This window comes from Oryza glaberrima, chromosome 4 (genome assembly GCF_000147395.1).
Source record: "Oryza glaberrima chromosome 4, OglaRS2, whole genome shotgun sequence".
Classification (NCBI taxonomy): Eukaryota; Viridiplantae; Streptophyta; class Magnoliopsida; order Poales; family Poaceae; genus Oryza; species Oryza glaberrima.
In genome coordinates this window covers 15,354,875-15,380,926 of record NC_068329.1, presented here as the reverse complement: position 1 = coordinate 15,380,926, position 26,052 = coordinate 15,354,875, and the positions used below count along the sequence as shown (strand labels likewise).

At 43.0% G+C, this 26,052-nt stretch overlaps 1 protein-coding gene and 1 pseudogene across 4 annotated transcripts; one reads left to right on the top strand and one right to left on the bottom strand.

Moving 5' to 3' along the window:
- Window positions 1-2,457: 2,457 nt before the first annotated feature.
- Window positions 2,458-7,406, bottom strand: LOC127769512 (probable magnesium transporter NIPA2). 4 transcript variants are annotated; one of them, XM_052295101.1, is made up of 9 exons: window positions 7,218-7,406; window positions 5,529-5,698; window positions 5,307-5,363; window positions 5,040-5,130; window positions 4,795-4,955; window positions 4,247-4,374; window positions 4,027-4,164; window positions 3,494-3,586; window positions 2,707-3,008 (listed from the first exon to the last, which is right to left on the bottom strand). In XM_052295101.1, the coding sequence occupies exons 2-9, from the start codon at window positions 5,653-5,655 to the stop codon at window positions 2,850-2,852; spliced, it is 954 nt and encodes a 317-aa protein (XP_052151061.1). In that variant the 5' UTR covers window positions 5,656-5,698; window positions 7,218-7,406; the 3' UTR covers window positions 2,707-2,849. The 4 variants fall into 4 exon arrangements, with proteins under 4 accessions (XP_052151059.1, XP_052151061.1, XP_052151058.1 ...); XM_052295098.1 differs by lacking the exon at window positions 7,218-7,406 and adding an exon at window positions 6,319-6,519; XM_052295099.1 differs by lacking the exons at window positions 3,494-3,586; window positions 7,218-7,406 and adding an exon at window positions 6,319-6,628 and having other exon boundaries at window positions 2,458-3,008.
- A 14,779-nt stretch (window positions 7,407-22,185) lies between these two features.
- Window positions 22,186-25,450, top strand: LOC127770688 (homeobox-leucine zipper protein HOX29-like; annotated as a pseudogene).
- Window positions 25,451-26,052: the final 602 nt, after the last annotated feature.

Sequence of the window (26,052 nt, the reverse complement as noted above, 5' to 3'; positions counted from 1 at the left end):
AACAAAATAAATAATATTTATATAAATGTTTTCAATAAGACAAATAGTTAAAAGTCAACGGTGTAGTCTATTATAAAATGGAGGGAGTTTTATTTTTCTATACTTTGGAAGGGTGAGTGGCTATATATTTGCAACATCGTGAGATGAATCATTGTCAGGGAAGTTAAATCCTCTTTAATAGGACGGCAGAAGCGAGAGGGCTACGGAAGTTGATCCATCCCATAGTTTGTTTGGAAAAATTCCCTTTGGGAACTACTCCATCGCATCATTTACTCTTAAACTTATTAATCGTAACTAAAATTAAAATTTTACAATTTAATTTTGGTGTTGATTTTAATGTTTTTCCATAATAGTAGCCAAGAACGCATGTATAAAATATTTACCCATAAAATTATTTTTCTATCACTAATAAGCGTTGCGCCCTATAATCAGCTATAGGTGAAATGATAGGACTGTTCACTAGAGCCCATTTAAAACGAATGAATGATATGAAACGGAATAGAAAAAACATATGATTTTGGTAGGGATACATGTACAAAGCAATAGAAAAACTGCATAAACCACATGAATTGGATGAGAGACTCAAAAGAAGAAATTTTAGAAAGATCGAAGATCTTTGCTAATATATGGGTTAATTATTTTTTTTCATGGGCGTCTGCCCTGAGAAAAAAATCGAAAAAAAATCGAAAGCTCGAAATAAGAGAAAAAAAAATCAGGCACTTCAACTTCCCATATTCTATCACTTATCTCCTCCCATCTACTATAGACTAGATAAGTAGCTAGCATGTTGTTCTCCCCTCACTCCATTCATTCATGTATGCATGCACAAGTGACACCTCACCTATGCCATGCATTCATGCATCCTTCGTAATATAATTTTCAAATGATATTTTCTTTCAAATTACTTTTGTAATCTACAATCTGATTGCACTACTAAAATTATTGCAATTAAATATTTACAATAAGATCATATATGGTTATATTCTGATAAAAATAGTCTTTTAAATGGATTTATTTTAATTGTTGCTATGGTTTTATTTAAATATTTCAACTAGTGCTTTTAAGATATTTCACTAGTCAATTTGTAAATGTTGCACAGTGTGCTCTTTGAAGTGTTTGAACAAATATTTACAATGCTTCATCAGTTGCAGTCTAATGTTCATACATAACTAAATGTTTCGATAATATTAAGTTCTTGCAAATGTATTTTATCTTTCATTTGATTTTTTTTCTTTTATATTTTACTTGTTGGGACGTAATATTTCACATAGTGGTCATTGGTTTTACGGCCAGTATTTTTTGAATGGTACATTTCTTTGAAATATTTTATACACCGAACTAAAACATTTGACATGTGATGATAGATCTTTCTGTAAGTGATAAAAAGAACATTTATTTTTTCTTATTAAAATATAATCATGTGAGATCTTGTTAAAGATTTAATTGAAGGAGTATAACGGTGTAATTGTATTATAAATCAGATAATTAATTTAGAAAAAAAAAAGTTTGGAGAGGGGGAGGTTAAGATAGGAAGGAAGTTCCTAACATACTAGCATGGAGATTAGTGGATGTCGTCTATGGCCATGCATGCTTGCACATATGCTTCTTTCATGCGCTAGAAAGCTAGGCCGCTAACCAATCAACAGGGATGGGAGTAGAGCAGCGAGGGGGAGTGTCCGACTCTTAAAAAAAACACCTAATTTGGAATCGGCTCCTAATATAAGGGATTTTACCCTAATTATGGCCGGAGTTAGTATGTCTCAAGAGTGGGGTTATATATCGTAAGTTGTCTTAAATCCAACATAACATTACAGTGGAACTTGCTGCATATAAAAAAAAACATAACTGATTATGCTTGGTTTGCAAGACTAGGTGGCTCATTCCTCCTCAAGATGTCCCCATAATGTTAAACCAGGTCAATGGTTTTTCTTATGACCTAATTTTAAGCACATTACGGCACCTCCAATGCACATGTTATTTGCATATCCTCAAGAAAAAAGGGGAAATGCAAGAATTGTTCTTTTTAGCTGGTGGTTACTACTTATTGCAGTCAACTTTTATATACGTTTTGCAAAAAACTTTCTATATGAAAGTTGTGCTGAAATAAGCAAAGGCCCACCATCTAATTGAAAGTAAACAATGCAAGCATTATGCCTAATATGGTTGCTTAGGATTTTGCTTTATTGTTTAGTCAGAAAAATATTGGCAATGTCAAATTCTTGGCAACAAACCTACTGAATGAAGTATTCCATTGGTAATGCTGATCTTTTTAGGGTGGCTGGTTTATACAATTAAGCAAACAAACTTGCATTTCAGAAAACGATCTTACACTCACAGTTAAGGAAACATGGACATGTGGTGGTTACGGTCTTACGGTGCCGGACCTTTTACGCCCCACACATTAGAAAACAGTAAAAACAAAATAATTGCTTTGCATATAGCCTCAAAAGCGAAATATCTGTAACAGAATAATTGCTTCTTTAATTTTGAAAATTCGCATGCTATACGTGCAACAACACATAGGAGTTGATGATGAGCCATTGCTTTGGCATTTCAAAGCGCGCACTTACACTCATGAACTGTATTTACAAAGGAATAGAACTTTTAGTGCTCCTTGAACTGACAAAGTGTCCCTGATTAATGTATCAAAATAACCCAGTGAAAAGCATATGATTCTGCATCTATATATATATATATATATATATATATATATATATATATATATATATATATATCCCCTAAATTTCCAACGAGCTAAATCAGTATCATTTAAGTGGCTCCACGGCACATGGTGAGTTGTGATCCTAAAATGTACTTGTATATGTTAGATGCTCAACATATGTGACTAGCTAATGATTCTGGAGTTCGCATTCTCCTCTCAGCGAAGATGATTCAGATTGTTCGTTCCCCATATCTCTGGTCTTGTGCAGAAGAAAAGTTCCTGCAACAATTGTCACAAACCCACAAAGCTCGGTTGCTATCTGCGTTGCATTCTGAGAGGCCCAGTCCTGGAATGAGCATTTAGGGGCCATCAAATATGTTTGTCAATCTCCAAAAAAGTTATATTAACAATGGGCTAGCACCTATCGGAAATGTTTAGTATCGAATGGCGGAAGATGAATAATGGAATATCATGCATAATTCAAATATTAGTTTTTTGAGTCAAGTTAAAAAAATTGCTACAAGTTCAGTAACGACAAGAATCTCGACACAGAGGCCCATTTTATGAATACTGAATTGTCATGCATACTGGCATGAAAAAAATTTCTTGGCCAGCAATGCCATACTAGACATGAATGCACCAGCTTACAACGGATGTTAAAATTTTAGTTTTACACAGCAAATTTTAAGATGATGCCATATATAGCTTCCCGTGAATAAAGTCTCAAGAAACACATTGAATTTTCAAGTCTGGGTTTCATCAAATAGGAAAGTGGTTTACAGTAGAAATATCACATGAACTAACGAAAGATATGATCGATGTGTAAATCACCTTGTACATGATCATGTTGGCAATAATAGTAAGAATAGTGAACATCACATAATAGACTGGAGAGACAACAGCTGTGTTGAATGAATCAAGGGCCTACAATAACAAAAAAAAAGTTCAAATAAAAAAGATAAAGGGAAAAAGACAATATTGATGTCAATATGCTGGCCTCACAATGCCAGAAAAAAGATTTAAATTATTAGAAAATGTAAAATTAAAGAAATCTAGGTGCTAAGACTCTACACTGAAGTATGTCAATGCAAAAGATTCAGTGTGAAGTAAATAATATTTTACGACAAGACAAGATGTATGTTATTGGAATAAATCATTCATGTAAGCTATATAACAGCCTCAACTCTCAAGCATTTATTTTTCTGAACGGAAGACCCAATTACATTGGAGTAGGCTAGAGATGAAACCCATGTTGAGCCACAACCAAAATAAATAGATAGTAACAACAATAACATCTATCAGAAACGCCGTGATCCCATCAAGTAAAAAACTGCTGAATGTTTCCTTAAGATGTGACCGGTTACCTTGTTCAAGTAATTCAACTGCACTAAACAGCATATAACCACCACAACAATAAAGAACCAGGTTGGGACGTAGATAAATTGATTCACTCCATTAAATGAAAGCTTCAAGGCAATAGCCACTGCTTTTACACTGATAACCTGCCTCAAGTATATTACTTCATCAGAACATAATGGATCAACTTGATTCAAACAGTTCAGTTATGATGCATAGCGAGCCTACCGTAAGAGATCCCATCAGAGAACAGATTGCAATATATGCGAGCATTTTCCTTTGTTCCGTCCGATGAACGACCCAGAAAATCAAAATAAGTGCAACAACTACTGCCATGCAAGAATAGACTATGAAACCTGCAAGCACAATGTTACACTTATGCATCAAAATGAATTTTGAGAAGGCAAGTAGTATCCCTAACCTGTAGAATATAATCACGAGTACTAATTCTGGTAGAATGATGGAAAAAATATCAGCATAATGAATGATTTCTCCAAAAAACAGTCATGCAAGTGAAAATTCTCAAGAAACTGATTTTTTGAGCATCATTTTCTTATGTGTATCAACCAAAAAAATTGAGAAGCCAACATGTTTAAGGATGCAAATAGACCCTTAGATAGAATTCTTCAAAAATTGCAAAATAGTACTGCTTCTCTTGTTTGCCAAGTTACATTTCAGATCAGCAGGTCAGCACTTTCTCCAAAGGTAAACATACAGCTATATCTACTGAAATGACAACTAGAACAACTGTTAAAGCCCTTTGAGATAAGAGCTACCTGGTTGAGTTGCAAGATGCCATATTTCGTTAACTGAATCGATCTTTTTCTCCTTTGGAGCATGTAGAACTATACCAACTGAACCAACAACGCATAATATGCAACCAACAATACCAAACATATGCAACCTCTCCTTCAAAATAAAGTGTGCTAGCACTGCACTGAATGAATAAAAGTGTGTTAAGGAAACATCATACTATTGATTAATCAAAATTATTTCCTAGATGCAAAGATATGTGTAAAACCTGAATATGATGCTCAGCGCTCCTAGAGGAGTGACAAGTATTGCAGGAGCAAATGCATATGCTGCGAAGTTGGCCACCTCACCAAGAATCACTGTAACAAATAGATAAAATCTGTAGTGTGAACTTATGTAGAAGCTACCTCAGTAGTTCCAATAATTTCTTGTCATAAATATGTATCATATAACAAAAGGAAACTGGATTAGACTGAGAATGCCTTCTTTGCCACACATTATCAACAGAAAAGAGCACAATGTAATCCATACTTACTAGCTGTCATCCCTATCCACCATAAAGGTTCATATAAGTATGAGTATCCTCCAGAACCTGCAAATCATAAGGATCAATAATGGATTATAATGAAAGAACCTATGTACATTCTACTTGAAACATAACTGCAGGACAAGGGATTTGAGCATTCTTTAAAAAAAAAAAACCTTCTATGCAATGTAGAAAATGAATTATTTAACCAGAAACAAGAGGAGGCACAACCTGCTCTTACCCCAGCATCCCCAGCTTTCTTCAACCCAATCTTCTTAATCACAAAGCTTGAACCAATAAATGCACTTGATGATGTGGCCAGTGCGAAGCCCCTCACATTGTCTATAGACATCACCATCTCTGACAGTCTATTTGCTTTCCAAAACAGAAGAATCCAATATCTGTCCTACACAACAACAGAATTTCCATTCAGTAAACCACTTCAAACTGTTCAGATTCCGCATCTCGAAGAAACACAACAATCTCGGGTTATTCCTATTAATGGATTTTCATAAGCCCATCCCTACAGAGGAGAATATGATGTGAATAATCACATGTGTTCAACATTTCTAACGCAGATACTATAGGTGATAGAATCAACTCTGCGTGCCAAACTGTAGCAGTAAGGTTCATCCATAACCATTACAAGAACAAGAAGATAACCTAATAGGGAACCACTAAACTATTTCAATTTTTTCGAACAACCTAATAGGGATCCTACACTTGTATCTCTCAGTAAAAATAATCGTGGGCATGTATTTATTAGAGGCTTAGAGCTCACAAGATTCTGTTCACGGAACAGAGAACTTCTAGTTTGATAAGGAAAAAAAAGATAGAATAAACAATCTATAGAGCGGATTGTCGATCCAAACGAGTTCAACAATTCAATTGGAATTTTCCGATTAAGGTTGGAACAAAAGGGGAAAAAAAGAACGTGGTGGGGGGAGTGCACAGGCAAAACAGAGTGATGAACAAGCCAAATAATGAAAACAATACAAAAAAAAAAGAGGTAAAAACATACAGCAACTACCACAACTTTTAGTTGTACGACCAACAAATAAAGTCTCCAATCGAGGTTCCAAACCACTTGATGAGAAGTCGGTTCCAACGGATCGCGAAAAAGATCGGTCGTCTCTCATCCACTTCCTTGGAAACAGTGAGTTTCATTTTCATGGGCGACTTCCGTTTCATTGGCACCTCAAATTACACACACATTATGAGGCACAGGGAAAAGGACACGGCCAAACTCTACGCATATAGATACTAGACGATAAAAAGAAGAAGGCCAACACGGGAAAAAAGCATTTTTGGAGAAAGAAAGGCGCAGGCTTTTGCACGGTCTGTCCAAGCAGGGCAAAAAAAAAAAAAAAAAAAGGTCGATATCGACGAGGCGATTGCGCTAGCGATGTGGGTATTCACGCTCCAAATTATTGCTTCCTCATCAAGAACTAGTACTAGTAGTAGTACAAAGAACAAAAGAATCTGTGGCTAATTGGCGAGCAGCAAAGCAGGAATGCAGAGACAAGAACTACACAAACACGGATCACTAAACCGATTTCGTAGAAAGTGTAGCACATGATTCTCTCCCGATCATCATCAACAAAAATAATAATAATAGAAGTCTCAAAATAAAATCTATCTCTGGTAATGGTAAACGCTAAAGTCTCAGGATTAATCTAGGGTTGAAACGGCAAGAAAAAGAAAACCTCCCGAAACGAAACGAAGAGAAATCGGTATTACGACTGACAGAATAAAGACCCATCCCTCCCCACTCCCCACCACAGCCGCTCTAGGGTTCATCCAGTTCCACGAGGAGGCGATCAGGCGGAATGGCGGGACAGGGACAGGGACAGGGACAGGGAGGGTTCACGTACGTACTTACGGCAACCCGGGGGGGAAACGCGAGAGTGTGTGACGAACCTGCCGGTGGAGGAGCGATCGCGGGCGGGGGGAGGGCGCGGAGGAGACGGCGACGGCGGTGGCGGCGGCAGCGCGGCGCGGGGAAGGAGGCGGTGGTGGTGGTGGTGGTGGCGGTGGCGGTGGAGATGGCGGTGGGGATCGTGGAGTAGTGGGGAGGGAAGGTGGTGGGGGTGTGGGGAGTTGGGGGGGCTGGGCTCGGATTTTTGTGAGGGGAGAGAGAGAGATCGGGTTCCGTTACTATTGGAATTTCGGAACACACGGGCATGGGGCTTGGCACATTGGCAGCCACCATATATAAATATAAAAAATTAAGGGACATAAATAAATAAATAATACTACTTTCGTTTAAGTCAAACTACTTCATGTTTGACTAAGTTTGTAGAAAAAATTAATAACATTTTCAACCCAAGACAAATTTATAATATATTCAATTATTGATTTAATGAAACTAATTTGGTATTATAAATATTACTATATTTGTCTATAAACTTAATCAAACTTGAAATAGATTGACTTTAACTAAAGTTAAAACGTCTTATAACCTAAAACGGTGGGAGTATTAGTTTACATGCCAATGTTATTAAGTACTCCCTCCACCTTAAAATATAGGAACGTACTATAGATGGGACACACATTCTAATATTACGAATTTGGACAGAGTGTGTCTCATCTATTAATAGGTTCTTATATTTCAAGATAGAGGTAGAAATAGTTTGGTGCTCTATAGTCTGGTAGTGTTTGAAATTGGTGAAGATGAATGTTACGTTGGCGCACGTAAAACGAAAAATTATTAACACATGATTACTTAAGTTTTAATAGTTACAAACTTGACAAATTAATTTATTTGATATTTTAAAGCAACTTCTATATAGAAAGTTACCGCACGAAACACTTTGTTTAGTAGTTTGAAAAAGTGCTAACGGAAATCGAGGTAAAATTTGTATCTTAGGGTATGTTTGGCATCTCCAGCTCCCTCTCTCCTAGAGCTGAAGTTCAGCCAAACAGTTTCAGTTCCACCCAAAATAGGAGTGAAACTGGGTGGAGCGCTCTCATAAAATGAACACGAGAGGTGGAGCTGAGTTTAGGCAGCTCCACAACTCCACTTCAGACTTAACTCTTGTAGCTAAATTTAGGAGTTGAAGCTCTATTAGAAAAAAGAGGACATACGCATGCTTATATTGATTCTAATGGTCTTTTGGTGAAAAAAAAAACCTATTGTCTTCAAAAGTAATATCTTCATTTTTTATATAAGACACCATTAACTTTTCGCATAATGTTTTACTACTTCTCTTATTTAAAAATTTAATATAAATAACTTAATGATAAAACATGTCACAATAACATAAATATAATTGTATAGACTTTTTAATAAGATGAATTGCCAAATATTATGTTAATAGTCAGCATCATCCACACACTAAAACTATGGAAGGAGTATAGCGTTAGTGTTTTTTTTTTCAGAACCATATTAAAGACTGGTAAAAATTATAATTTCTTAAAAGTCCAAATATACAGATATAATTTTTATACATATAATCTATATTTTTTTAGAAAAAAAATGATTGCATGAAAGATAAATACACTCAATTATCACACACGCCACAATTACCCGCTCACAAGTCGCGATAGAAAAATTATTTTCTTTTGTTTTTAAATAACTAGCGGCGGGTATTATTCAGTTTAAATTTTGAATAGTCGTCTTTTAGACTTTTACGTAGAGGATTTACAAATGCTAAAAGATGCCATGTTATTAAAGTGCGAGCCTGATTAAATTTATATAGTAAAATCAAAATTATCAGTTATCTGAAAACAGATGGACTAGAAGAATTCTCTCACAAATCAGCAAACGATCCTGCGACCCTGTCACCCTAGGCAAGCTGGTGTGCACGATCCTGAGTTTTGGATCGTGCCCTGCCACGACTCAACGAGAGATTGGAAAATATTTCGGTTTGGACGCACGTCGAAGGTGTACGGTTCTTGCGTGCATTTTGGGCCTTTTGGCCCACCAAATCCCTTTGATAACCGTTCCTCTACTTGGTAATCAGTAGCCTAATGAATAAGTCTATTCGGTGTCCCTCCTCTTTTACCCTTGATTAAATTGCATCCATCAACTGCAAAAACCGTGTTTAACACCACTCTAACTTCAAAAACCGGTGTAAATTGACTCCTTCAATGATTTGGAAGCGGTTTCAGTTGATGTGGCAGGTTGATTTGGTCCAAGTGTGATGACGTGGTAGCTCAGTCATCAAAGTAGTTGAAAATAGAGCTGAATGCCACATGTAAGTGACAAGGTAAAAGTAAAAAATGGTGGAGCCCACTTATCAACCACTTCTTCCTCCCTTCAATCTCTATCTCTTCGATTTGGGGTTGGACAGAGAAGTAGCCAAGAGCTCTCGGATGGCGCAAATCTCGATGGGGAGACCTGTACTAATGTTGGATGTAGCAGTAGTCCAATTGTGACGGTTGTCGATGTAGCCAGCAAGGGCGAGAAGGATGTAGCCATGGCTGCCGTTGTGCATGGCGGGGGCTATGGTGCTCGATCGATCAGTCCACAGAAGAAGTACACAGTTACCACTGTGCAAAGGTAACCTACACCATTATTACTTCATTCAACTTAATCAATCGGAAAAAGAAAAGGGTTAAGGGAAAAAAGAGCCGGTCTTGTCCCGTATGATGTAACGGTCACTACTCACTTGTACATCACTCAACTCACTGTTCGTGCTTTTCCTACCCTACCACTCGCTAACTATCGTTGGAGCTTGTGGCCACAAGATCCAACACATTAGAGGTTGGGGAAAAAAAGCTTGGAAGCAAGGAAGAGCGCGCCGACGACGCAGAGGAATAGAGATGGAGAGGAAGATGACAACGATGACGACGATAACGACACTCTAAAACTTATAGACACGTGGTGGGTGAATTTGCCGGCTTCGATCTCATGGCTGCCAGATATGATGGTGGTGAGCTGGTGGCCGTGGATTGAAGCAGCTAGAGGAGGGGAAAACGATAAAGACGGCTAACAATGATGATGATTTGTGGGTGCTTGAGCGAACAAATGAAACAAGAAGATGATGGGAAGCATTAACCCGATGTTACGCTGCCCCTGCGCCTGCTTGTCCCTCATCTTCACCTATACCAATTTGTCCTCACGTTTTTTGCGTTTCTCTCAAGCCTGGCTATGGAACTTTTTTTGCACGAGCTGGTACAACCTCTAGTGCACATATAGATACCTAAACAATCAGTCAATCACCGTGCAATATCCCCTCATACGAACCACCCTCCATCTAGGTAAATACACACTCCCTCTCTACCATACGGTTGAGAGGCCGATGCAAGTGATGTACAATGAAAACGACTAGCTGCCATAGTACAACGCATAGCCGATCTAACGTCTCTAAGAGGAAGTTAAATAGTATCGCCATTGATGGGCTACAAATTTGTACACATCAGCAATAGAAGGTACCAACAGATGTTACGGACAATAACTAGTTGCTAAGCTACATGCCCATGCTTCTCTAAGCAACTGATTTTTATTTTTTTTGATAAGACTAGTTTCCCTCGACCAAATCTTGTACCTTTTTTGATGGGCCATGGTCTATGTAGCGCCCGTTCCGTCTTGGCGCCTAGCGGGAAAACTAGCTCTTAAAAATCCTATTTGCGAAATCCGTTTCTTTGCTTGTTGTCTAGTGCCCGTGCCATCTCAGGTCTCAAGTCCCCGATCCACCGTCGAGTTCAATCCCGAATCCAAATCCTTCCCAAATCAAATCCCTCCGCAAAAGTCTATTTTGCCTCCCTAGGGTTCGATGGGCCGAATCCCCCTCGGCCCATCTCCCCCTCCCTCCCCGGCTCGCTCTCTCTCTCTCTCTCTCCCTCTCCCCCGCTCTACCCGAGCGCTGCTCGCGCGAGCCGCGCCGAGCCCTCCCTTCTGCTCCCGCTGCCGTTCCCGCCGACGCCGCCCAAATAGCCGCGGCTCCCCGCGCGCGCGCGCCGTGGTGGCCGACCGCCTGGTCGCCGCCGCCGTCAGGCTCTGCCCGCGCCTGCCGCCCGTGTCGCCGCTCCGCTCCAAGCCGGTCCACCGTCATCGCCGTCGTCACAACCCGGCCTCGCCACTCCGCGAGCTAGCCTCCAAGGGCCGGAGGCAGAGCCCTCCGCCCTCTCTGCCGCGTCGCCCTCTCTCCCTCCTCCTTTTCCCGAAATGGAAAGGAGGCAAGCCTCCTTTCCCTCTTCCTTTCTCCCTTTTCCTCCCATCGCCGGCGTCATCCTCCCCCCCCCCCTCTGTCGCCGTTTTGGCTGCGAGCGCCGAGCGCCAGCTCGCGCCTTGACCGCCCAAGGTCGGTTTCCAAACCGTCATTGCCGCCCTTTAAAGCCTAGGTGCCCTCCCTCCCTTTCTCTTCTCGTTTTGTCCCATCGTCTCCACTCCATTGTCGCCGCCTCCCGTGCTCTGTTCGCCGTCGCCGTTCGCCGTCGCGCGTGTCGGAGGAGCCGGCACGAGCGAGGACACGGAAGGGGACTCCGGGCGCACCCTCTCCTTCCTCCTCCCCGGCCCGAGGCCGGAGAGATCGCTCCCGTGCCGTCGGCCTCTCGTCACTGCGCCCCTTCACCCCGCACGGTAGTGTCGCCCTCCGTTCTCCCTCCTCGTTCCATCTCCTCCCCTTAGACTCTGGTAGTAGCACGAGTAGCCTCCCCGTAGCTAGCTGGCGCCGCCCCGACCGTTGCCGCCGCCCGCCGTGTGCTCGCCGCCGTCGCCGCCCGAGCTCGGAAGCGCCGCTCGTCGCCGGCCCCGCTCGGCATAGCTCCGCCCAATCCGTCGCTAGCAACGGATTCCCGTAGCCGCGTAGATGCTCTCACCGCCGGGAATCGACCCCTCGTGACCTCATCGCCGTTTCCCCCTTCTCCTGCCGCCGGTTGCCGCCGCCGCAATCCGCCGCCGTCGAGCATCCCCCGGCGAATCCGAGCCGTTGGCTCGTCTCCTCTCGTCCCGTGCAACCTCCCGGTGTGCTCGCTTTCGCCTGTATCGCCGTGGTTCGCTCCGCCGCTCGCCGCCGCCGCCCGCCGTCCGTTTCGGCCGACGTCGTCGTCTACCTCCCGCCGGCCCGCGTGGCAGCCACGTAGGCGCCACGTCGGCGCCACCTCGGCCACGACCGGATCGGCTGACCCGGCCAGCCGCCCCCTCCGTTTCTCTCCCCGTGCGCGCGGTCCACCGCGAGCCGTGAGGCTGCGCGTGGGCCCGTCGCACCGCGTCCTCCGCGAACCGCGCGCATGCGCCGCGCCCCCCTCCCCAAACCCTAGCACGCCCGCGTGCACCTCGCTCACGGTGAGCCGAGCCGCCGACAAGCGGGTCCCACTCGGGACCACGCGGAATGGACCCGGCCCACCGGCTCTTTCTCTCCCCTCCCCGCTCGCGCGCGCCATGGGCCGCCTTCTTGGGCCGGCCGGCCCATTAAGCTCGGCCGAGCCGCCCCTTTCTCTCGGGCCGCGCCCTAGCCGCCCGAGGGAAGTCTAATTTCCCTCCCTCTTTCTTTTTCTTTTCTTTTCTTTTTCAAAAAGGGTTTAAATAAATCCTTTTCCTTTAGACCAAAAATCCAATAATCTTAGAAATTCAATATCTTCCCAACCGTAAGTCCGTTTGACTCCGTTCAACTTCCAAAATTCCTCAAATCTCGAGATCTATCTAATGGCACGCTTAGAGGTCAATAATAGGGCTTTATTTTTTGCCGTTTGTTGAGTTGCCCCGTTTCGCGTGTAGTGTCGGAGCCCGAAGATCCGCAGTGCGAGGATTTCGAGGATCAAGCTCCAAATCTCGAGCAAGGCAAGCCACCTTTGAACATCTTGAGCCTATATTTGAACTTAATTAATTTGCTTGCAAAATATTATGCATTGATAGGATTGCACTTGATCTGTTTGCCCCGTCTGCAAGGCAGACCGGTGGGCCTACCCAACTTGTTGCATCTGATCCCTCCACTGTTAATTGTTATACCATGTTCCCTTGTAACCACCTAGTCGCGCCTCGATATTCGTGCACTCTGTGCGAGTATCGACGGTCGCCTTCAAACTTAAAATCTGAGTAAGTTCTTGGGTAAAACTTGGATTTTTACAAAAGACTTGAAAAACCCGACACCTGGGTCGGTGCTTGCGAACTAAATGAATTTCCAAAACCGCGGACCGGGGAACGTACCGGGAGTACGGTTTCCCGCTCTTGCACTTAAGGACCGTTTCCTTGGAATTTCATCCGAACATAAGACAAGTACGACCACATGGGTGGAATGGGACACCCCTGGCTGAGTAATTAGCCAATCGGGGGAGCCTTGATGCCAAGAGACATGTGGATTCGCCGGGGTGGTGTCGGGGAGGACCCCTGGGCTTCCTGGCACAGTATGGTCTGGGACCTAATCTGGTGTTGGTCTGGGACCCCTCTCGTTGGCATATGGTGAACCTGTGTCGGCTTTCGAAATGCCTTGTCATGAAAGCCTTAAGGTCTCTAGTCGTGGCCGTTCTGCACGGGCTGGATGATCCGGGTTAGTAATGTCGTGTGGGTAAAGTGTACCCCCTCTGCAGAGGTTATTAAACTGTCCGAACAGCCGTGCCCACGGTCATGGGCGGATGTGAGGTGATTCCTAGCGTAGTTTTGTTTGACTACTGCCTTGTGAAATTTTGCTGTTGTGAAATGGGTTTGATGTTTGGAAAATCTGCGGCTGATGGGACCAGCCAGGCCCGGGTGGCCGTTTGAAAGCTATTGGCCGGGTGCCAATCTTGATCAATTCAAAAGACTGATACATTGCACAAACTCCGACCGGACGAGACGCACATTCTCATCCGTGTCGTTTGAGAAGCACTCACTTAGTTGTTTCAGGAAAGAGTTCAAATAAAATCAATTGCAAAAACAACAGCCCTTCTTTGAAGCCTGCATTAAACACTTCTTTCCCATGGCTTGCTGAGTACTCTCGTACTCACCCTTGCTCCTTATAAATTATTTCCCCCCCCCCAGTTGCTGAAGAAGATGAAGCGGATCCCGCTGACGAGGAGTTCCTTCAGGAGCAAGCCGGCTACGATGAGTTTTAGGGTTTCGGCCTAGTTCCCAAGTCGCGCCTGTGATGTGTGGTCCAAGTCTTGGCTTCCGCGTTCCTTTTGTAATGCAGTTGTGAGCTCGGGATCTGTCCGCAGCCCAACATGACTGTACCCCTACTCTATAATAAAGAGACCTCTGTTGCTGTGATATTCTGTCTTCCTGTTATACCAGCACTGTTTCCTGGGACTGGTATCAATTAACAGGTTAATTTGGAGCGTCACGGGCTAGTTCCGCTCGGGACTAGTTCGGGGCGTGACAGTCTATTGGGCAAAAGCTAGGACTGAGAGCTGGTTTGTATAGATCTCCATGACTTGCATCGTTTAATGTACTAAACCTCGGCGCTTGCATTAGCACCGGCTGCCTTCTCTCTTCGGTTTTCTCTCTCTACAATCTGTTTGTTTGATACGGATGCTTGTATCGCCGACTTACAATATTCTATTATACCCAAGGTTGTCATTATTAGGATCCTAGGTAGTATAGTTTTGCTCAAAGTAGAATTGTATCGTAGGATCGGGATACTATGAGATTTTTTTTGAAGTTTAATTTAATATTTATATTAATTACATATAGCCATTGTATAAAAAATATAGTAATAATATATGTCATGCAAATAGAGACACTTATCAAGAGAAAACCATATTGGTTTTGATATATTTAACTGATTTTTATATAAACTTGAGCATATTTATTTATATTATTTTCAAACCATCTTATTTTAAATAATATTTTGTAGGATTGTATGGATCGTAGAATCGGAGTACTACCTAAGATTTCATAGGATCATATAGTAATAAATAGTAGAATCAAGATACTATGAAAATTAGGATACTCTGTTCGTTTTTTCTACAAGAACATGATAAAATTTTGGATACTCGTGACACGCTTTTCAAACTGCTAAATGGTGTGTTTCGTGCGAAAACTTTCTATATGAAAGTTGCTCTAAAATATCAGATTAATCCATTTTTCAAGTTTGTAATAATTAAAACTCAATTAATCACACGTTATTACCACATCGTTTTGTATGAAACACTTAATCTTTATCTTTATCTTTATCTTCATGAGATTCAAACGCCACCTATGGTATCGGTGGGATCAGTATCGTTTCCGGTTTGGTAAAATCATAATATTATAAAATACTATATAATACAGATCGGGAATCTGATAACCTTATTACGGCCCCGTTTGGTAGGGCTTCAGATTCTGTGATTCTAATTCTGATTCTCCCTGAATCAGATACTGAAGAGAATCAGAATCAGTAATTTAGGTGTTTGGCTAGAAACGTTAACTCGAGATCCTAATAGGGAAACCCAAAGATAAATTGTCTATATAACCCCTGGACTAAAAAGATATTTGATTGATATAAATTTATTCTGACTGAAATGGTAGTATTAATATTTGTTAGAAGTACTTACGAATATGCACAAATATTTTAGCACAATTACTTGTAAAAAAGACCAAGCTTCCATATAAGGTTAAACAATACAGGAAGTACATTGCATTGCATCAAAGACAATATCCATTACAATATTCCACTCATGGATTGATTCAGTTCTTGCAAAAAACCGTGGTTACAATTTTCCAAGGAGAGCAGAACCAGCACAATACATATTTCTAAGGATAGTTCTTCCAAAAAAATCTCTCTCAGATTTTTTTGTAAAAATCTCAGTAGCAATGAAGTGTTCTTTGGTACCAAATACAGCACCACATTCCTTCACTAGAGCCATGACATCTTTGATGGCACACCCTGAAGTGTCCTCCCTCCTAACAAGAGACTCAACAGATGCAGCTGACTTCTCTTGATTATCAACAAAACGACTCATTTGTTCATAGAACCAATGTCCACCACTAGTCTTTGGTTTCTTGGCTTCCTTACCAGCTGCTCCCTTACCTCTCTTGGGAGGAGGTGTGAAATTCTCATCTTGACTATCATCATCATCACCTTCATTCACAGCTTCTGTATCAACATTAATAGTAGTGGAAGGTTGGGTTGAACTCTGGGGTAAATTTCCACTAGAAGGATTCTAGTGGTCATCTCCTGTGTTTCGAAGGTCTTCAAATATTTGTTGGAGCAAATGTTCATTTTGAATCCCCCGTAACTTGAACTTTGTACAACCTGGCAAATCCTAAAGAAACAAAAATGGAATAATTAGAGCAATGACACAAATATTTGCAAATCATGATTAATAAATTACCATGAACACAAATGTGTAGCGTACCTTCTTGGCTCTTGATCACCAATCATCAGATGCAACGATAGTAGCCCTAGCTTGGTCCCAACCTAATCTTGTCTCTCTAGCCATCAGTTTCTTCCATAGATTATACTCATTCTTCAGCTTGCTCCATTTATTCTTGAACTGCAGCTTTTGATAGCGTAAGCCAGTCTTTTCTTCAAATTTTGCAATTACATTATCATACCCCACCTTGTTCAAATGAGTATTTGAGCGATTTCCTATCCTAACTTGTTCAGCGAATAACTCACAAACTATCCTAGTGTTTTCATCTGTCCATTCAACATTATTTGCAACTTGATTTTCCTCTACTACTGCTGCTGCCATCTGCAGTACTTATGAAATAATACATATGCAAATCAGAGCACAGATGCACATCAAAATTATTTATTAGACATACATAGATCAGAGTGCAAATCCACATCAATATTATTTACATGTACGTACACAAATCCACATCATAGTGAGCAGGTTCAGTTCTACTATTTTGCACAACAGTACAACATACATATCTAATCAATTGGAGAAGTTCAAGACATGGTACCTTTGCCCAGTCAGTGCTTGTCGTCCTGTTTAGGGAGCTCGACGGAGAACGGCAACACTGGCAGCGAGTGGCGTTGTCGGCCGGGATCTGTAGGGCCAAGGGAAAAGAGGGGAGCGGCAGGATTGAGACCAGCGGTGGCTGGGATGGTGTGGAAAGGCTAGGCCACGGCGACTGCTAGCGGGAGATGTCGTCGGCGATGGCGGCGCTGGATGTGGAGCGCCGTCGCCTGGCTCCCGCAACCCTAGCGCGCGTGATGCAAGAAGTCGAGCGATTCTGCTCAGGTGGATGGGGACGACTGGAAAGAGGGGTATACCTAGTGGCAGGCGGGTAATTTTCTGGGAAAAATATGGGGACTTTTGGTTTGATTCTCAGTAGAAGCTGCCTTTCCGCTGATTCTCCCTTCCTTCGTAAAAAAAGGAATTGATCCCGGTTGATTCACTTTGGAAGCTAAGGGGAAATTGCCCGTTTGGCTCAGCTCCAACCAATTCTAGCTAGAATCGCTCCTAAGAATCCATACCAAACAGGGCCTACAACTGCTCTAACGATTCTTACCACTCACTCACGCATAGAAGCCAACCCTAGTCACTCTCCCCCTCGTACAGTAGCAGCACACACCCCCCTTCCCTCGCTACCGTTCTCGGCCAAAATTCCCACCACAATCGGAATATATAAAGGGGCGCGCAAGGGGCGAGCGAGGAGGGGTGCCACGTAAGGATTTTGCTACAGTATGTACAGTGCGCGGGGTGGTATTTTTGCGAAAAGGCCCTCCGCTTCGCGCGTAATTCAGCTGCCGTCCTTCATGAACAGTCCCACCGAGTTGTTTATTTATGTTTAGGCCCGTGGTGAATCCTGTTATTACATGGGAGGAAGGGAAATGTGGCGAGTTAGGGTCGCGCTGTAAAAATTGAAAGACGAGGGTCTTTTTCACAAAACGCCGCTTACCCAGCCCCAACCATAGCCGCCGCCGCCTGCTGGATTTTTCACATTTTGGTCCTTTTGAAAAACTTATTTCGCAAATAGACCCCTGAAAAAACTTATCCCAGAAATGGTCCTTTTTGGGGCGCCAGAGTGGCTGGCACCGTCATCCAACGGGACAGCGCCAGCCTCTCTAGCGTCGTCCTCCTGCCACCATGGTGCACGCGAACCGACGTGGCAGGAGGAGGGCGCCAGCCATGCTGGCGCCGCCCTAGGGAGGAGGGCGCCAGCATGGCTGGCGCCGCCGCCTCCATTTCTGTTTCTCTGTATAGAGTTGCAACGGTGTCAATTTTTATTTTATTTTTTCAGATGTTTTTTCACACTCAAGATCACGATACAACCAACCACAAAAAAAAAATTTAAACTCGAACTACCACTTAAGCTAAGTCTGAAAATATCTAGCATACCACTTAGTCTACTTTGCACCTTCACTAAAATTAGACCATAACTCCTTTAGTAAAACTCTTTGATCAGCATGTTAAACATAATGCACTCTACCACTATATGAAATTACTTAATCTAATTCAAAATATAACCACATGAAATGACATATATAAGTTAAACAGTACATAGAGATGTAATTTTTTTATTTTTATTTCATTTTTTTGATATTTTTTTCACACTTAGGAGAACATAGGAACCAACCGTATAAAAAATAAACTCAAACAGACAAAATATGTGACATGTAGAATTTTTCAAAACTCTACCGAAATGGACAAAATATGTCATCTATTAAAATAGGCGTAACTTTCTCATACGGACTCGGAATCAGGCAAATAATATATGCACGGACATCTATAGAAAAAGTTACATTCGATTCTTCCCCGCTTTGCCGGGTTCGGCGATATTAAAACCTCCAAATTCCGCTTGCAAGATTGTGTTTTCGAGGAGAGAAGTTTTTCGGTGGAGCTTTGGAAAATTCCACATGCCACATGTTTCGTCCGTTTGAGTTTTTTTTTACATGGTTGGTTCCTGTGAGTTCCTAAGTGTGAAAAAAATATCAAAAAAATAAAATAAAAATAAAAAAGTTGCACATCTCTCTCCTCTGCACTAGTTCGGAGAGAGAGGAGAGGAGAGGAAAAATTCTAAATGTCACATATTACGTCCATTTGAGTTCAATTTTTCTATGGTTGGTTCTTGTGTGTCCCTAAGCGTGAAAAAAAATTTCAAACAAATAAAACAAAAATAAAAAATTTCGGGGGGGGCGCCAGCCACTCTAGCGCACTCCCCCTAGCCACCTCAGCATCGCCCCGCCACGTCGGCAGGGGAACGGCGCCAAAGAGGCTGGCGTCGTCCTGTTGAACGACGGCGCCAGCCACTCTGGCGCCCCAAAAAGGACCATTTTTGGGATAAGTTTTTCTAGGGGTCTATTTGCGAAATAAGTTTTTCAAAAGGACCAAAATGTGAAAAATCCAGCCGCCGCCTGCTCCTCTCCTCGTCCCTCCCGTCTCGCCCTCTCCCTCTCCTTCTCCCGCCTCGCGTCGTCGCCGCCGCCTCCTCCCCCGCGCGCCGCCGCCGCCGCCGCTGCCCCTCCTCCCTCTCCCTCAGCCATCCTCCTCCTCCGCCGCCGATCCACTCACCCCTAACCCTAGCCACTGCCGCCCGCCTCCCCTCCTCCCTCTCCCATCCTCCTCCGCCGCCGGTCCATTCTCCGCCCTTCACCGCCTCCGTTGCCGGCCACTACCGCCCCCGTCCACGCCTCGCGTCGCCGCCCCCATCCCCGTCCCCGCCCCGTCGCTAGGGTTTCGTCGCGAGCGACCTCCCGCCGTGGAAGCTTCCACCTTCCTCCTCCTCCTCGTCCTCACGGCCGCGGCGTTCGCGGCGGAGGCGGTGGGGGACGGGTGCAGCGCCGGATGCGAGCTCGTGCTGGCCTCCTCATCCTCGAGCGCCTCCACCCAATACTTTCTTCGTCCTCGCCTCGTCGCATCGCTCTGTCTCCTCCCCTCCCTGCCTCTTCGGTTTTGTCTTCATTTCTTCCCCTTTCGTGCGAATGGGACCAACGGCGGATCAAGCGAGGGCGCCGCAGATCGACTGGCGGCGGAGCTTCTCCCCATCCTTTGGAGCTGCGTTGCTGGTATCATCGTCGTGTTTCCCGCTGTTGGTGCGTGTCTCACGGAGGTAAGGTTTGCAGCGTGCATAATGATGTGTGGTTGAAGTGTGAACTCAGTTTTGTGTTCCTTTTTTGATATTTTGTTTTTCTTCTTTTCATAGAAAGAATGGATGGGAGTAAATCAGCAGCGGTGTGGATTGTGCTCTGACCTCGGCAGGGGCGAATCCAAGAACACAGCGATGAGATCCGATGCGGTTTGTGGCGGACCAAGCGTGCCGGCCGATGGAGATGGTTCTCTGCATCTACGCATTCCCCACCAACATTGCTGCCCTTGAGGTACAAATCAAGTCTGATAAAACACTGCCATCCTTCTTGTGTTACATGGTGGCCTCCTCGTCCACCACAGCGGCGGTGTCGGTAAACAGATTTGAGAGGTAAAAACATCCTTTCTTGTGTTGCTTTACGGCCATATTTGAGAGGAGAATAGCATGATGCTGCAGTTTGATTTCACGGGCTTTCCTGCTTGCCGTATTCGTAATCTCGGCTTTCATTTCAACTGATTGTTGGGGCCAAACCTATGGTGGCTCGTCACTGAGGTGGTGTCATTAATGGAGGCGTAGAGTGGCAAGTGGTGGCCAAAGCGGAAGGACCTGGTGTGTTGTGCTTGCGCCGGGCCACTGGCAGTGCGAGGCCACGGCGACGGTCATGCTGCCGTTGTCCAAGTATGGCTGCTGACCAATTTCCTCCCTGAAGTAGGTGAGGTTAGCCCGATAGGAACACATACCACCTATATTGTGATATTTGGAGCTAGGGCACATTCAATCATGTTATTTGATCTGTAGCATCAAGGTTGTAAAATTATCAGTTTTGCAGAGGATTTTTGGTCATCAAATTGGAGTTGATGATATTCTTGAGACACTGAATTAACTAATATCAAATATATAATCTGGATTTCCCTTCAACCCAAAGCTGGTTGATGTCTTGGTATCTGCGTGCATCCAGGGGTGGCTCTTCTGCAGGCGATCAAAAGGGCAGCGACAGCATGTATTGACGAACGCAATGTGCTTGCTGGCCGAATAGACATGAACACATATCACTGAGAGGGAGTGAAACAGTGTTGACTAGTAGCCTGCTTGGTTAGTTATTGATCAAGCTAAAATGCACTTCTTTTTCTTGATCGGTATAAAGGGCACCTTTTTTTTTCTTGCAGCATTTTCATATGCACCCTATATTGCCCACACCACCATCATCTATAGGCAAGTAGTATGTTCATGTGCAAATTCTGCAGGGATCAAATAAATGTCATTTCCCCTGATCCATTATTCGGCTATCTTGTGTACTTGATGCAGATTTTTAATTTCTTATTGCTGCATGAACTATTTCTTTTGGACGGTCAGTCTCAATTCTTGCCATCAGCCCATCATTAACCGAGAATCTTTTTTCCATGATTCTTACTGTTTCAGGTGATAGAAACACCTGATTGTTATGGGTATACCGGTGTTCCGCTACTACCATTGTAGTAGGGTGGTAATAGCAAGAGGCCGAAAGGTAAGGATCAGGCTATAACATTGGGCCATTGGCAACTCAATTAAAAGGTAAGTATCTATTGGTCACTGAGCTTGACAACTTTGATGATCGTATTGTACCATTGTTTCAGTTGTAGTGGCCATTGTTCCTGTTAAATGCAAGTTGATACTAATAAATCCATCGAATAGAGGCCTTCATATAATTCAATGTTTAAGAGAAACCAACTGTGGACTGGAGTTCTCAGATTAGTTTATTCAAACCACTTTTTTCTAGCATGCAATTATTTCGTGACTTATTGCATTCCCTACAATTTTCATTGACTTAGAGGAGGTTTGGGCCTTTTTATTTTTAATGAGGTGCAGCAATCTGTCCATCTCACTCGTTGGTGCAATTACATTTTTTGCTTGATTTTCTTCACTGCTTTATGATGGCTGAGATAAAAACTTATCTGTGCAGCTTCATGTTTCTGATGCAGGGGTAGGGTAGTTGTCTGGTTGTTCATGTTCTGATTTAACCCATTAGTGTTGTGCTAAATGGAAGGTCAAGCTGCTCTACGCGCAGGCAAGAACAAACAAGCCTGAAAATTTCCGTGGCAAACTCCGAAGCTGAAATCTGTATTCAGTCTTCAGCTCTATGCTCCGACGACGCTGGCGCCGGCTTGCGACTTCTGGCTGCTGCAGTACACCTCCATTCTCGATGATGGAAGCTTAGTGGTTAGTTGTCTGATCATGGAGCGCAAAACAAATTATCCATGTGCTGATGTGCAATTAATACCAAAGTATTTGTGTGTCACTATGGTGTCCTGTCTGCTTGCCTGAATGTTCTTGTTCTGAATTCTGAAGGTGTGTGAGAGATCACTCAGTAGCAAGCAAGGAGGCCCAAGCATGCCACTTGTCCAGCCTTTTATCAGAGGTGAGATGCTTCCCAGTGGGTTCTTGATCCGACCTAGCTATGGTGGAGGCAGCGTGATACATGTCGTTCATCATATGGACCTGGAGGTAATAACTAATAACCATTACAATTTCTTGTCCAAATAGTTCATTCATCTAGCATAAAGAAATTTCAACCATTTTTTTTGTGTTCACAGCCTTGGAGCGTGCCTGAAGTTGTGCGACCTCTGTATGAATCTTCTGCCTTGGTTGCGCAGAAGATATCGATGGTGGTACGGTAATTATAGTACCCTGTTCTTGATGTTCTTGTTGATTTGTAAAAATTATTGCCTAATTCAGTCATGCAAAATTCAGGCTTTATGCTGCCTGAGGCAGGTTGCCCACAAAGATACCCGTTCTGTGATCACAGGATGGGGAAGGCAGCCTGCGGCTTTGCGTGCTCTGAGCTAAAAATCTCACCAGGTAGGACTCCTGAACAACAGATGCTTCTTGGTTCTTGCCATGAATCTTCTCCAGTTCAAAAGTGTGAAAAATAATTTTGCATGCTCTCTTTTCAGAGGCTTCAATGAAGCTCTCAATGGGCTTGCGGATGATGGATGGTCCATGATCGAGAGCGATGGCATCGACGATGTTTGCATCTCTGTCAATTCATCCAAAGTGATTGGTTGCAATGCAACATTCAGCAGTGGACTCCCTATTTTCAGTACCGGTGTTCTTTGTGCCAAGGCATCCATGCTGTTGCAGGTTAGCTTCACTATGAAACTAGAATTAGTACTTTCTTTTTGTTTGTTTCGTAATTGCCAATATTTTTCATACAATATTTCTTCTGCTGTTTGCTAGGATGTCTCTCCTCCATCACTGCTGCAATTTTTGCGTGAACACCAGTCACAGTGGGCCGACAGAAATTTAGATGCGTTCTTCGCCTCCGTGATGAAACCAAACTTCTGCAATTTACTCATGTCTCGTCTTGGAGGATTCAGTGGTCAGGTCATACTTCCTTTAGCACACACTTTTGAACCTGAAGAGGTAAGTCCATCTTCTACTGTCTGTCGGTTACAAAAAAGGTCCTGTCTAATTTTGTTTTCCTGCTCGATGTTTTGGTGCAAGCTAGGAAACACCAGGAACTAGGAAAATACACTGGTGCACCGTGATCTGTTCCTCTTGCAGGTGACTTCTTGATTCATGAAACTTATCACCAGTTGAAGAATCATTTCTTTTTTCCTCTGTAAAACTTGTGCTCTTGCCCTGGTTGCAATGGCAGATGTACAATGGAGTAGAGGAGAGCAGTGCAGGAACATGTTCAGAGCTAATCTTTGCACCCATCGATGTATCGTTCAGTGAGGATTCTCCGCTGCTGCCTTCCGGTTTCTGCATCATCCCTATCGATTCTCCTCTGTAAGTAAATCTCACACAATTAGATAATACACTAGTATTTCAAATCAAAATTTCTGAAATTTTTATGCTATAAAAAACATAATTCTTCTGAATTTTCTTTCCTTGCAAATGTCAGGACGCATCTAGCCCAAACTGCATGCTGGATCTCGCATCCATGCTCGAACCCGCGACGCCACGGAGCAGGATCAGTGCCGTCAATGGCAGCGGCTGTGCTGCTGCGCGAACTCGAAGGCAGTGATGACGATCGTGTTCCAGTTCGCGTTCGAGAGCTACCTGCAGGACAGCATGGCTGCCATGGCGCGGCAGTACATGTGCAGCATCATCTCGTCGGTGCAGAGGATCGCCGTGGCGCTCTCGTCCCTCCCGGCGTCGCCTCCGCCGCGCAGCTCACGCCGGCGACTCTGGAGGCGGCGGCGCTGCCCAGATGGATTTGCCAGAGCTACAGGTTTGTGGCTTCACAGCTGCTTGTAATACAGTTCATATCTGTAAGATTTTTTAAAAAAAAACAATTCGCTTTTCAGAACTGATGATGCTTTGCTTATGCAGATTTCATTTTGGAGCAGTTTGGCATCATCCCAGTGCCATACTCTACTGCTCTCTCAAGGTTTCTTCAGCCTCTATTTTTCTTTTTGTGATTAAGATACAGATTTTTCCTCAATTTTCATATATACGTTTTTTTTAACTATTGAACTATATATTTCGAACGAATAAATTTTATATAGAAGCTTTAAAATATAAGATAAATCTATTTCTCAAGTTTAAAATAATTAAACCGTAATTAGTGAGATGTTAATGATTTTCTCGTTTTACCTGTCCGAACTTAATCTTTTATCTTAAACTCGAATGGGGCCAGTACTCAATACTGTTATGCATGGAGGATTGCTTGTTATCTCAATTTATTTCAGGGACTTTTCAATCTTTTGTGCAGCTCGACTGAAATTTTGTTTTGACACAAATTCACCTTAAAGTTGACAGTGTTGCACACCATTAACCATTTGATTTTTCATGTAGGTGATGCCAGTGTTCACGTTTGCAAACCGAAGACGGAGGCGCCAGGCGCAAGGTGGCGGAGGAGGCGAACAAATCCATGATCATCAGGAAAATCAAATTTATGTTACCTAATCTATCCAACAAGTGAACAAACTGGAGGCAGCTAAGACTATATAAGAAACTGAAAAGCAGGGCCGTACTCTTTTGACCAAGTTTCGAAGTCAGGCTTGCAAGGATAGACTAAAGCTCTTCTATCAGTCTTTCTTCTCTTAGCAAATTCTCATTGCTAGATGTCAGATCATCTTGCAAACCTCTTATATCATTTATATCATTTTCCATATGCAAATCTGTGCTTCATCTCTAAATTGTAATGACTGGGTAAGCTCTCTGGTCCTCCCATGTCCTTGACAATAGCAGCAATATGCTTCTACTTTTCAATTTATCTTCATTCTCACAGGTAAGTCTTGTAATTCATCTTCTATTTGTGCTAGCCTTGATGTTAAGTCTGCATTTATAACGGTACTCTTGAGTTTCTAAGCTAATCTTAAATTTTTGCGTCATGTTCTGTAAACTGTAATTCTATCACAAGCATCTTCACATCTTTCCCAAGCTACATCAGTGGGTTCCTTATATATATTTCACTTGCACTGAGTTATTTGGAAGAAGGTTCTTTCTATCATTTTTGTACAATTTTACTAAGGTTTGTGTTTCCATGTTCTGCTCATGAATTTTCCCACTCATTAACTATGTCTTCTTTGATCTTACTGAAGAAACATTCCAGGATATTCAGAGATGCGGAATGTATCCACAGACTATGGGAGCCTGAGCATTTTTGTCTTTCCAAGGATCGACCTATACTCTATTGAATATGGCCTTAGTATGGCAGCTGCTCATCATGGTGCTAACCCCATGTCCATAGCAATTCAATTTTCTTTTTATTCTAGCTCATAGTATGAACTTGAAGCGATTTGTACCAATAAATTATGAAGTGCATAGAAACAATGTATTTATTCTCAGACGATGAAACTGAAGAGCTTGAGTAGAATTACTTCACATGTGAAAGCGAGTACTCATTGTCCTATAGCTGTAATCATATTGTTTGCCTTTTCTTTTTAAGAATAGTGTTGTTTGTTTTGTTAGATGAGCTTCCAGGCGGCGCGCAAAGGCGCGCCC